This window comes from Protomyctophum bolini, assembly GCF_963924005.1.
Source record: "Protomyctophum bolini genome assembly, contig: SCAFFOLD_79, whole genome shotgun sequence".
NCBI classification, from domain to species: Eukaryota; Metazoa; Chordata; class Actinopteri; order Myctophiformes; family Myctophidae; genus Protomyctophum; species Protomyctophum bolini.
The window spans coordinates 189229-202287 of NW_027665964.1; the positions used below are offsets into that span (position 1 = coordinate 189229).

The window sequence follows — 13059 nt, forward strand, 5'->3', positions numbered from 1 at the left end:
TCATTTCGTCATTTTTTTCAAATCCTCAAAAATGATGAAAAACGGCGCGCTATAGTATGCCGTACGATATGGGCTATAGCCCATGGTCCAAAATGATGAGAAACGAGGCTAACTTTTTTTTTCAAAATTTCAAAAAACATGGGCTATAACCCATCGTTTTTGTCATTTCGTCATTTTTTTCAAATCCTCAAAAATGATGAAAAACGCCGCGCTATAGTATGCCGTACGATATGGGCTATAGCCCATGGTCCAAAATGATGAGAAACGAGGCTAACTTTTTTTTCCAAAATTTCAAAAAACATGGGCTATAACCCATCGTTTTTGTCATTTCGTCATTTTTTTCAAATCCTCAAAAATGATGAAAAACGCCGCGCTATAGTATGCCGTACGATATGGGCTATAGCCCATGGTCCAAAATGATGAGAAACAAGGCTAACTTTTTTTTCCAAAATTTCAAAAAACATGGGCTATAACCCATCGTTTTAGTCATTTCGTCATTTTTTTCAAATCCTCAAAAATGATGAAAAACGCCGCGCTATAGTATGCCGTACGATATGGGCTATAGCCCATGGTCCAAAATGATGAGAAACGAGGCTAACTTTTTTTTTCAAAATTTCAAAAAACATGGGCTATAACCCATCGTTTTTGTCATTTCGTCATTTTTTTCAAATCCTCAAAAATAATGAAAAACGCCGCGCTATAGTATGCCGTACGATATGGGCTATAGCCCATGGTCCAAAATGATGAGAAACGAGGCTAACTTTTTTTTTCAAAATTTCAAAAAACATGGGCTATAACCCATCGTTTTTGTCATTTCGTCATTTTTTAAAAATCCTCAAAAATGATGAAAAACGCCGCGCTATAGTATGCCGTACGATATGGGCTATAGCCCATGGTCCAAAATGATGAGAAACGAGGCTAACTTTTTTTTTCAAAATTTCAAAAAACATGGGCTATAACCCATCGTTTTTGTCATTTCGTCATTTTTTTCAAATCCTCAAAAATGATGAAAAACGCTGCGCTATAGTATGCCGTACGATATGGGCTATAGCCCATGGTCCAAAATGATGAGAAACGAGGCAAACTTTTTTTTCCAAAATTTCAAAAAACATGGGCTATAACCCATCGTTTTTGTCATTTCGTCATTTTTTTCAAATCCTCAAAAATGATGAAAAACGCCGCGCTATAGTATGCCGTACGATATGGGCTAAAGCCCATGGTCCAAAATGATGAGAAACGAGGCTAACTTTTTTTTTCAAAATTTCAAAAAACATGGGCTATAACCCATCGTTTTTGTCATTTCGTCATTTTTTTCAAATCCTCAAAAATGATGAAAAACGGCGCGCTATAGTATGCCGTACGATATGGGCTATAGCCCATGGTCCAAAATGATGAGAAACGAGGCTAACTTTTTTTTCCAAAATTTCAAAAAACATGGGCTATAACCCATCGTTTTTGTCATTTCGTCATTTTTTTCAAATCCTCAAAAATGATGAAAAACGCCGCGCTATAGTATGCAGTACGATATGGGCTATAGCCCATGGTCCAAAATGATGAGAAACGAGGCTAACTTTTTTTTTCAAAATTTCAAAAAACATGGGCTATAACCCATCGTTTTTGTCATTTCGTCATTTTTTTCAAATCCTCAAAAATGATGAAAAACTCCGCGCTATAGTATGCCGTACGATATGGGCTATAGCCCATGGTCCAAAATGATGAGAAACGAGGCTAACTTTATTTTTCAAAATTTCAAAAAACATGGGCTATAACCCATCGTTTTTGTCATTTCGTCATTTTTTTCAAATCCTCAAAAATGATGAAAAACGGCGCGCTATAGTATGCCGTACGATATGGGCTATAGCCCATGGTCCAAAATGATGAGAAACGAGGCTAACTTTTTTTTTCAAATTTTCAAAAAACATGGGCTATAACCCATCGTTTTTGTCATTTCGTCATTTTTTTCAAATCCTCAAAAATGATGAAAAACGGCGCGCTATAGTATGCCGTACGATATGGGCTATAGCCCATGGTCCAAAATGATGAGAAACGAGGCTAACTTTTTTTTCAACATTTCAAAAAACATGGGCTATAACCCATCGTTTTTGTCATTTCGTCATTTTTTTCAAATCCTCAAAAATGATGAAAAACGCCGCGCTATAGTATGCCGTACGATATGGGCTATAGCCCATGGTCCAAAATGATGAGAAACGAGGCTAACTTTTTTTTTCTAAATTTCAAAAAACATGGGCTATAACCCATCGTTTTTGTCATTTCGTCATTTTTTTCAAATCCTCAAAAATGATGAAAAACGCCGCGCTATAGTATGCCGTACGATATGGGCTAAAGCCCATGGTCCAAAATGATGAGAAACGAGGCTAACTTTTTTTTTCAAAATTTCAAAAAACATTGGCTATAACCCATCGTTTTTGTCATTTCGTCATTTTTTTCAAATCCTCAAAAATGATGAAAAACGGCGCGCTATAGTATGCCGTACGATATGGGCTATTGCCCATGGTCCAAAATGATGAGAAACGAGGCTAACTTTTTTTTTCAAAATTTCAAAAAACATGGGCTATAACCCATCGTTTTTGTCATTTCGTCATTTTTTTCAAATCCTCAAAAATGATGAAAAACGCCGCGCTATAGTATGCCGTACGATATGGGCTATAGCCCATGGTCCAAAATGATGAGAAACGAGGCTAACTTTTTTTTTCTAAATTTCAAAAAACATGGGCTATAACCCATCGTTTTTGTCATTTCGTCATTTTTTTCAAATCCTCAAAAATGATGAAAAACGCCGCGCTATAGTATGCCGTACGATATGGGCTATAGCCCATGGTCCAAAATGATGAGAAACGAGGCTAACTTTTTTTTTCAAAATTTCAAAAAACATGGGCTATAACCCATCGTTTTTGTCATTTCGTCATTTTTTTCAAATCCTCAAAAATGATGAAAAACGGCGCGCTATAGTATGCCGTACGATATGGGCTATAGCCCATGGTCCAAAATGATGAGAAACGAGGCTAACTTTTTTTTTCTAAATTTCAAAAAACATGGGCTATAACCCATCGTTTTTGTCATTTCGTCATTTTTTTCAAATCCTCAAAAATGATGAAAAACTCCGCGCTATAGTATGCCGTACGATATGGGCTATAGCCCATGGTCCAAAATGATGAGAAACGAGGCTAACTTTATTTTTCAAAATTTCAAAAAACATGGGCTATAACCCATCGTTTTTGTCATTTCGTCATTTTTTTCAAATCCTCAAAAATGATGAAAAACGGCGCGCTATAGTATGCCGTACGATATGGGCTATAGCCCATGGTCCAAAATGATGAGAAACGAGGCTAACTTTTTTTTTCAACATTTCAAAAAACATGGGCTATAACCCATCGTTTTTGTCATTTCGTCATTTTTTTCAAATCCTCAAAAATGATGAAAAACGCCGCGCTATAGTATGCCGTACGATATGGGCTATAGCCCATGGTCCAAAATGATGAGAAACGAGGCTAACTTTTTTTTTCTAAATTTCAAAAAACATGGGCTATAACCCATCGTTTTTGTCATTTCGTAATTTTTTTCAAATCCTCAAAAATGATGAAAAACGCCGCGCTATAGTATGCCGTACGATATGGGCTAAAGCCCATGGTCCAAAATGATGAGAAACGAGGCTAACTTTTTTTTTCAAAATTTCAAAAAACATTGGCTATAACCCATCGTTTTTGTCATTTCGTCATTTTTTTCAAATCCTCAAAAATGATGAAAAACGGCGCGCTATAGTATGCCGTACGATATGGGCTATAGCCCATGGTCCAAAATGATGAGAAACGAGGCTAACTTTTTTTTTTTAAATTTCAAAAAACATGGGCTATAACCCATCGTTTTTGTCATTTCGTCATTTTTTTCAAATCCTCAAAAATGATGAAAAACGCCGCGCTATAGTATGCCGTACGATATGGGCTATAGCCCATGGTCCAAAATGATGAGAAACGAGGCTAACTTTTTTTTTCAAAATTTCAAAAAACATGGGCTATAACCCATCGTTTTTGTCATTTCGTCATTTTTTTCAAATCCTCAAAAATGATGAAAAACGCCGCGCTATAGTATGCTGTACGATATGGGCTATAGCCCATGGTCCAAAATGATGAGAAACGAGGCTAACTTTTTTTTCCAAAATTTCAAAAAACATGGGCTATAACCCATCGTTTTTGTCATTTCGTCATTTTTTTCAAATCCTCAAAAATGATGAAAAACGGCGCGCTATAGTATGCCGTACGATATGGGCTATAGCCCATGGTCCAAAATGATGAGAAACGAGGCTAACTTTTTTTTTCAAAATTTCAAAAAACATGGGCTATAACCCATCGTTTTTGTCATTTCGTCATTTTTTTCAAATCCTCAAAAATGATGAAAAACGCCGCGCTATAGTATGCCGTACGATATGGGCTATAGCCCATGGTCCAAAATGATGAGAAACGAGGCTAACTTTTTTTTTCAAAATTTCAAAAAACATGGGCTATAACCCATCGTTTTTGTCATTTCGTCATTTTTTTCAAATCCTCAAAAATGATGAAAAACGCCGCGCTATAGTATGCCGTACGATATGGGCTATAGCCCATGGTCCAAAATGATGAGAAACGAGGCTAACTTTTTCTTTCAAAATTTCAAAAAACATGGGCTATAACCCATCGTTTTTGTCATTTCGTCATTTTTTTCAAATCCTCAAAAATGATGAAAAACGCCGCGCTATAGTATGCCGTACGATATGGGCTAAAGCCCATGGTCCAAAATGATGAGAAACGAGGCTAACTTTTTTTTTCAAAATTTCAAAAAACATGGGCTATAACCCATCGTTTTTGTCATTTCGTCATTTTTTTCAAATCCTCAAAAATGATGAAAAACGGCGCGCTATAGTATGCCGTACGATATGTGCTATAGCCCATGGTCCAAAATGATGAGAAACGAGGCTAACTTTTTTTTTCAAAATTTCAAAAAACATGGGCTATAACCCATCGTTTTTGTCATTTCGTCATTTTTTTCAAATCCTCAAAAATGATGAAAAACGGCGCGCTATAGTATGCCGTACGATATGGGCTATAGCCCATGGTCCAAAATGATGAGAAACGAGGCTAACTTTTTTTTTCAAAATTTCAAAAAACATGGGCTATAACCCATCGTTTTTGTCATTTCGTCATTTTTTTCAAATCCTCAAAAATGATGAAAAACTCCGCGCTATAGTATGCCGTACGATATGGGCTATAGCCCATGGTCCAAAATGATGAGAAACGAGGCTAACTTTTTTTTTCAAAATTTCAAAAAACATGGGCTATAACCCATCGTTTTTGTCATTTCGTCATTTTTTTCAAATCCTCAAAAATTATGAAAAACGGCGCGCTATAGTATGCAGTACGATATGGGCTATAGCCCATGGTCCAAAATGATGAGAAACGAGGCTAACTTTTTTTTTCAAAATTTCAAAAAACATGGGCTATAACCCATCGTTTTTGTCATTTCGTCATTTTTTTCAAATCCTCAAAAATGATGAAAAACGGCGCGCTATAGTATGCCGTACGATATGGGCTATAGCCCATGGTCCAAAATGATGAGAAACGAGGCTAACTTTTTTTTTCAACATTTCAAAAAACATGGGCTATAACCCATCGTTTTTGTCATTTTGTCATTTTTTTCAAATCCTCAAAAATGATGAAAAACGCCGCGCTATAGTATGCCGTACGATATGGGCTATAGCCCATGGTCCAAAATGATGAGAAACGAGGCTAACTTTTTTTTTCTAAATTTCAAAAAACATGGGCTATAACCCATCGTTTTTGTCATTTCGTCATTTTTTTCAAATCCTCAAAAATGATGAAAAACTCCGCGCTATAGTATGCCGTACGATATGGGCTATAGACCATGGTCCAAAATGATGAGAAACGAGGCTAATTTTTTTTTTCAAAATTTCAAAAAACATGGGCTATAACCCATCGTTTTTGTCATTTCGTCATTTTCTTCAAATCCTCAAAAATGATGAAAAACGCCGCGCTATAGTATGCCGTACGATATGGGCTATAGCCCATGGTCCAAAATGATGAGAAACGAGGCTAACTTTTTTTTCCAAAATTTCAAAAAACATGGGCTATAACCCATCGTTTTTGTCATTTCGTCATTTTTTTCAAATCCTCAAAAATGATGAAAAACGGCGCGCTATAGTATGCCGTACGATATGGGCTATAGCCCATGGTCCAAAATGATGAGAAACGAGGCTAACTTTTTTTTTCAAAATTTCAAAAAACATGGGCTATAACCCATCGTTTTTGTCATTTCGTCATTTTTTTCAAATCCTCAAAAATGATGAAAAACTCCGCGCTATAGTATGCCGTACGATATGGGCTATAGCCCATGGTCCAAAATGATGAGAAACGAGGCTAACTTTTTTTTTCAAAATTTCAAAAAACATGGGCTATAACCCATCGTTTTTGTCATTTCGTCATTTTTTTCAAATCCTCAAAAATGATGAAAAACGGCGCGCTATAGTATGCCGTACGATATGGGCTATAGCCCATGGTCCAAAATGATGAGAAACGAGGCTAACTTTTTTTTTCAAAATTTCAAAAAACATGGGCTATAACCCATCGTTTTTGTCATTTCGTCATTTTTTTCAAATCCTCAAAAATGATGAAAAACGGCGCGCTATAGTATGCCGTACGATATGGGCTATAGCCCATGGTCCAAAATGATGAGAAACGAGGCTAACTTTTTTTTTCAACATTTCAAAAAACATGGGCTATAACCCATCGTTTTTGTCATTTTGTCATTTTTTTCAAATCCTCAAAAATGATGAAAAACGCCGCGCTATAGTATGCCGTACGATATGGGCTATAGCCCATGGTCCAAAATGATGAGAAACGAGGCTAACTTTTTTTTTCTAAATTTCAAAAAACATGGGCTATAACCCATCGTTTTTGTCATTTCGTCATTTTTTTCAAATCCTCAAAAATGATGAAAAACTCCGCGCTATAGTATGCCGTACGATATGGGCTATAGACCATGGTCCAAAATGATGAGAAACGAGGCTAATTTTTTTTTTCAAAATTTCAAAAAACATGGGCTATAACCCATCGTTTTTGTCATTTCGTCATTTTCTTCAAATCCTCAAAAATGATGAAAAACGCCGCGCTATAGTATGCCGTACGATATGGGCTATAGCCCATGGTCCAAAATGATGAGAAACGAGGCTAACTTTTTTTTCCAAAATTTCAAAAAACATGGGCTATAACCCATCGTTTTTGTCATTTCGTCATTTTTTTCAAATCCTCAAAAATGATGAAAAACGGCGCGCTATAGTATGCCGTACGATATGGGCTATAGCCCATGGTCCAAAATGATGAGAAACGAGGCTAACTTTTTTTTTCAAAATTTCAAAAAACATGGGCTATAACCCATCGTTTTTGTCATTTCGTCATTTTTTTCAAATCCTCAAAAATGATGAAAAACTCCGCGCTATAGTATGCCGTACGATATGGGCTATAGCCCATGGTCCAAAATGATGAGAAACGAGGCTAACTTTTTTTTTCAAAATTTCAAAAAACATGGGCTATAACCCATCGTTTTTGTCATTTCGTCATTTTTTTCAAATCCTCAAAAATGATGAAAAACGGCGCGCTATAGTATGCCGTACGATATGGGCTATAGCCCATGGTCCAAAATGATGAGAAACGAGGCTAACTTTTTTTTTCAAAATTTCAAAAAACATGGGCTATAACCCATCGTTTTTGTCATTTCGTCATTTTTTTCAAATCCTCAAAAATGATGAAAAACGGCGCGCTATAGTATGCCGTACGATATGGGCTATAGCCCATGGTCCAAAATGATGAGAAACGAGGCTAACTTTTTTTTTCAACATTTCAAAAAACATGGGCTATAACCCATCGTTTTTGTCATTTTGTCATTTTTTTCAAATCCTCAAAAATGATGAAAAACGCTGCGCTATAGTATGCCGTACGATATGGGCTATAGCCCATGGTCCAAAATGATGAGAAACGAGGCTAACTTTTTTTTTCTAAATTTCAAAAAACATGGGCTATAACCCATCGTTTTTGTCATTTCGTCATTTTTTTCAAATCCTCAAAAATGATGAAAAACTCCGCGCTATAGTATGCCGTACGATATGGGCTATAGACCATGGTCCAAAATGATGAGAAACGAGGCTAATTTTTTTTTTCAAAATTTCAAAAAACATGGGCTATAACCCATCGTTTTTGTCATTTCGTCATTTTTTTCAAATCCTCAAAAATGATGAAAAACGCCGCGCTATAGTATGCCGTACGATATGGGCTATAGCCCATGGTCCAAAATGATGAGAAACGAGGCTAACTTTTTTTTCCAAAATTTCAAAAAACATGGGCTATAACCCATCGTTTTTGTCATTTCGTCATTTTTTTCAAATCCTCAAAAATGATGAAAAACGGCGCGCTATAGTATGCCGTACGATATGGGCTATAGCCCATGGTCCAAAATGATGAGAAACGAGGCTAACTTTTTTTTTCAAAATTTCAAAAAACATGGGCTATAACCCATCGTTTTTGTCATTTCGTCATTTTTTTCAAATCCTCAAAAATGATGAAAAACGCAGCGCTATAGTATGCCGTACGATATGGGCTATAGCCCATGATCCAAAATGATGAGAAACGAGGCTAACTTTTTTTTTCAAAATTTCAAAAAACATGGGCTATAACCCATCGTTTTTGTCATTTTGTCATTTTTTTCAAATCCTCAAAAATGATGAAAAACGCCGCGCTATAGTATGCCGTACGATATGGGCTATAGCCCATGGTCCAAAATGATGAGAAACGAGGCTAACTTTTTTTTTCAAAATTTCAAAAAACATGGGCTATAACCCATCGTTTTTGTCATTTCGTCATTTTTTTCAAATCCTCAAAAATGATGAAAAACGCTGCGCTATAGTATGCCGTACGATATGGGCTAAAGCCCATGGTCCAAAATGATGAGAAACGAGGCTAACTTTTTTTTTCAAAATTTCAAAAAACATGGGCTATAACCCATCGTTTTTGTCATTTCGTCATTTTTTTCAAATCCTCAAAAATGATGAAAAACTGCGCGCTATAGTATGCCGTATGATATGGGCTATAGCCCACGGTCCAAAATGATGAGAAACGAGGCTAACTTTTTTTTCCAAAATTTCAAAAAACATGGGCTATAACCCATCGTTTTTGTCATTTCGTCATTTTTTTCAAATCCTCAAAAATGATGAAAAACGGCGCGCTATAGTATGCCGTACGATATGGGCTATAGCCAATGGTCCAAAATGATGAGAAACGAGGATAACTTTTTTTTTTTTTTTTTTTTTCAAAAAACATGGGCTATAACTATCGTTTTTGTCAAATTGCGGACTTGCGGAAATTGCGGAAATTGCGGAAATGGTAATTGCTGAAATTGCGAAAATGAAAATGAAAATGAAAATGAAAATGAAAATGAAAATGAAAATGAAAATGAAAATGAAAATGAAAATGAAAATGAAAATGAAAATGATAATAATAATAATAATAATAATAATGATGATAATGATAATAATAATAAAACATTGATTTCCCTTTCATTGTCCATGTTTATATACATTCTGTAAACTTTACTTTAGATGACACAAATACAAGAAGCACACAAAATATAAAACAGTGACACCACATATTTTCAGATGGGTTTGATTGATTGATTCATTGATTGATTGAATACTTTATTAGTCAGAAATGTAAACAACAGAGTCAAGAGTTTGGTTCCTAAACAGCGGCTCGGGACCCATAGTGGGCAGTTCAGTATCCTCTAGAGTATTGAAAAAAATAGCGGGTTGTAGAGGAGGTCTCCCCGGAAATGTGCGTACGGTATGTCACACTAGTCGATACATAGCAGGGATTTTTGTCCAGCGTCCACTTTATAAAAATCTATGCACTCCAGTCAGTGAATAGCATTTATCCATTTAGATAACTTTTTTACGTTATTTAATTGCTTATTCTTACACAGAAATATAATGTGTGTCTTTACAATAACTGTAATATAATAATAATGCTAATAATGTCATGTAATAATTATTTAATTTTACGGCACTTTTATTCTGAAAGCAACCGGTTGATTTGCTAACTCTCACACAGGAAACTCTAGATTTGCCAAAAAGACGGAGCTCCGATCGGGGAACATCGGTTGTTTTCGGAGTGTTACGTCACCCTCGGTTCTGGGTATGCTGAGCATGCGCAGTTTGCGTAAATTGCATTAGCTTCAGAGTTAGCTTTATTTGTACTTTATGGCTGTTATTAAATTTATGTCACCGTGTCACGTGTTTTATTGTACTAAAGGATGTCATATTATTTAACACAAACTGTCGATTCAAATAAAGAACATTTTATAACAAAAACTCTTGTTTTAGTTTTACATTAAATCTCAGAAGCTATTTAGGCAAGCTGAGCTAGGCTAGCCGGCTAGCCGGCAGATGTAAACACTAAAGAATAGCCGATCTACAAGCCCATAACGCGTCTCTGATGCGACTCGTTGTGAGCTTGTAGATCTGCTTCCAGTTGTTCTTCGTGATGCACTATGCGACTGTCCCTTATCACCAACAGATGGCAGAAAAGCATACATTTAGCCTATAATTTCAAATTGAGCCGCAATGAATGTTTTAATTTTAGAAGTCTGTGTGATATGAGGAGTTTAAATAATAATAATAATAATAATAATAATAATAATAATGAAAATGAAAATGAAAATGAAAATGAAAATGAAAATGAAAATGAAAATTATAATAATAATAATAATAATAATAATAATAATAATTATAATAATAATAATAATTATAATAATAATAATAATAATAATAATAATAATAATAATAATAATAATAATAATAATGATGATAATGATAATAATAATAATAAAACATTGATTTCCCTTTCATTGTCCATGTTTATATACATTCTGTAAACTTTACTTTAGATGACACAAATACAAGAAGCACACAAAATATAAAACAGTGACACCACATATTTTCAGATGGGTTTGATTGATTAATTGATTGATTGATTTATTGATTTATTGAATACTTTATTAGTCAGAAATGTAAACAACAGAGTCAAGAGTTTGGTTCCTAAACAGCGGCTCGGGACCCAGGTCCCATTAGTGGGTCGCGGACACGTTGTTTTTGTTTCCTAAATAATTTGTGTTTTAATTATTATTTCAAACATTTTCAAAAAAACATCAATTATTTTCCTTGACATGAACATACTATATGAAAGAAAGTCAGTCATTTGATCTAGGAATTAGATCTGCCTTATTTCTATATAGCTGTAGTACTGTATAGTGTAGTGTAGTGTAGTGTAGTGTAGTGTAGTGTAGTGTAGTATAGTGTACTATAAATACTTCCTTAATGTACACGAAGTCCACACCCACAACACCAGAGGGAGTGCAACAAACCATGTACAACCCAGATTCGGCACAAACAAGGGACTAAATTATTTTCGCTCCTATGCCACCAAAATGTGGAACGCCCTACCAACAGTCATTAAGACATGTTAATCCCTTGACTCCTTCAAAACCGCTCTCAAAGCCCCCCCCCCCCCCCCCCCCACTGCCCCCCCTTTTCCCCTCACTGTATATTTTTCTTTTCCCTTTTTGCTTCCTATATGATGAATTCCTGTTCTGTTCTTTAACTATATAGAAGTTTACAATTTACAATTTACAATTTAGGCATTTAGCAGACGCTCTTAATCCAGAGCGACTTACATTAAGCAAGAACAAAAAAGCATGGGTATACATCACATAAAAACATTTATCATGAAACATGCGTAAGCTAAGAAAGAAACAGTGGAATATCTATAATGAAACTATACATATAAGCTATACATCTATACTACTATGCTATACATATGTACTACGACGTGCTATGACAATAGCACATACAATGCACTTATGCAATGCACTTATGCGAAGTTTCTATGTGTACGTCTCTAAATGTTTTGATGAATTGAACATGGTGGACCCTGTTGTAAACAAGTGTAATGCTTAATTGGGTCGTCCACTCACAGTTAACAGTCTTTGTATTGAGTTTGTGCTGGAAATGTACTGTAATTCTGCAAACTGTTAATAAATATTTCAATCAATCAATCAAGAGTATCGTATAGTATAGTATAATATAGTAATTTCATTGAGGAATAGATATACCTTATTATAGCTATATCTGTATAGTTTTTATTTATATAGCACTTCTCACAGAGATAATCTCACAAAGTGCTTTATAAATAAAAAATAACAGAATAATGAATAAATAAAGAACACATTCCTGCTGTTCTCCTCCTCGCCACTAGATGGCGCTGCAGGCTAGCAGCGGTGTGAGTGACGTCACGGCCGGGCTGTGTCCTGGTCAGATGATGGTCACATCCTGCTGTTGTTTGTTGATGTTTCTGTTAACAGATCTATATTACAGCAGCCAGGATCATACAGCCGTAGAGAGAACTTATAGATCTTCCGTATAGCTTAATGTACATTATATATACATATATATATATGTATAAATATAGATATATATACATTACATATAGATATATAGATATCTGCTGTTCATGGAGCTCTGAAACACTTTGGAACCTTCCAACGCGTCGACGATAAAGGACCTTATTTTATTAACGTCTCGACGCTAAAGGGTCTTGTTTTATTAACGTCTCGACGCTAATTAAGGATCTTATTTTCCCTGGAATATAAAGGAATAAGGGACCCAGCAGGCCTGGCTGCAGAACGTGATGGTTCGCGGACCCCCTGTTGTTCTTTAACTTTAGGCTGAAGGTGGTGGTCCGCGGACCCCCGTCGTCATGGAGACTAAGATCATCTACCATCTAGACGAGCAGGAGACTCCGTACCTAGTGAAAGTTAACGTTCCCTCCGATGACGTCACTCTGGGAGACTTCAAGAATGTTCTGAAGAATAAACCAAACTACAAATACTTCTTCAAGTCTCTGGACCAAGACTTTGGGTAAAAAATACTCTAAAATACTCCTAAATATA

At 35.6% G+C, this 13059-nt stretch overlaps 1 protein-coding gene across 2 annotated transcripts in view; it reads left to right on the plus strand.

Annotated features, from left to right (window-relative positions):
- Nucleotides 1-12569: 12569 nt before the first annotated feature.
- Nucleotides 12570-13059, plus strand: part of LOC308312114 (segment polarity protein dishevelled homolog DVL-3-like) — a 36503-nt gene continuing 36013 nt past the window's right edge. The window contains exon 1 of one of the 2 annotated variants that reach the window (XM_080794509.1): nt 12570-13027. In XM_080794509.1, the coding sequence (XP_080650635.1) occupies nt 12867-13027 (161 nt within the window). In that variant the 5' untranslated portion in view covers nt 12570-12866. The remainder of the gene's footprint in view (nt 13028-13059) is intronic. The other variant, XM_080794510.1, reaches the window with a different exon arrangement.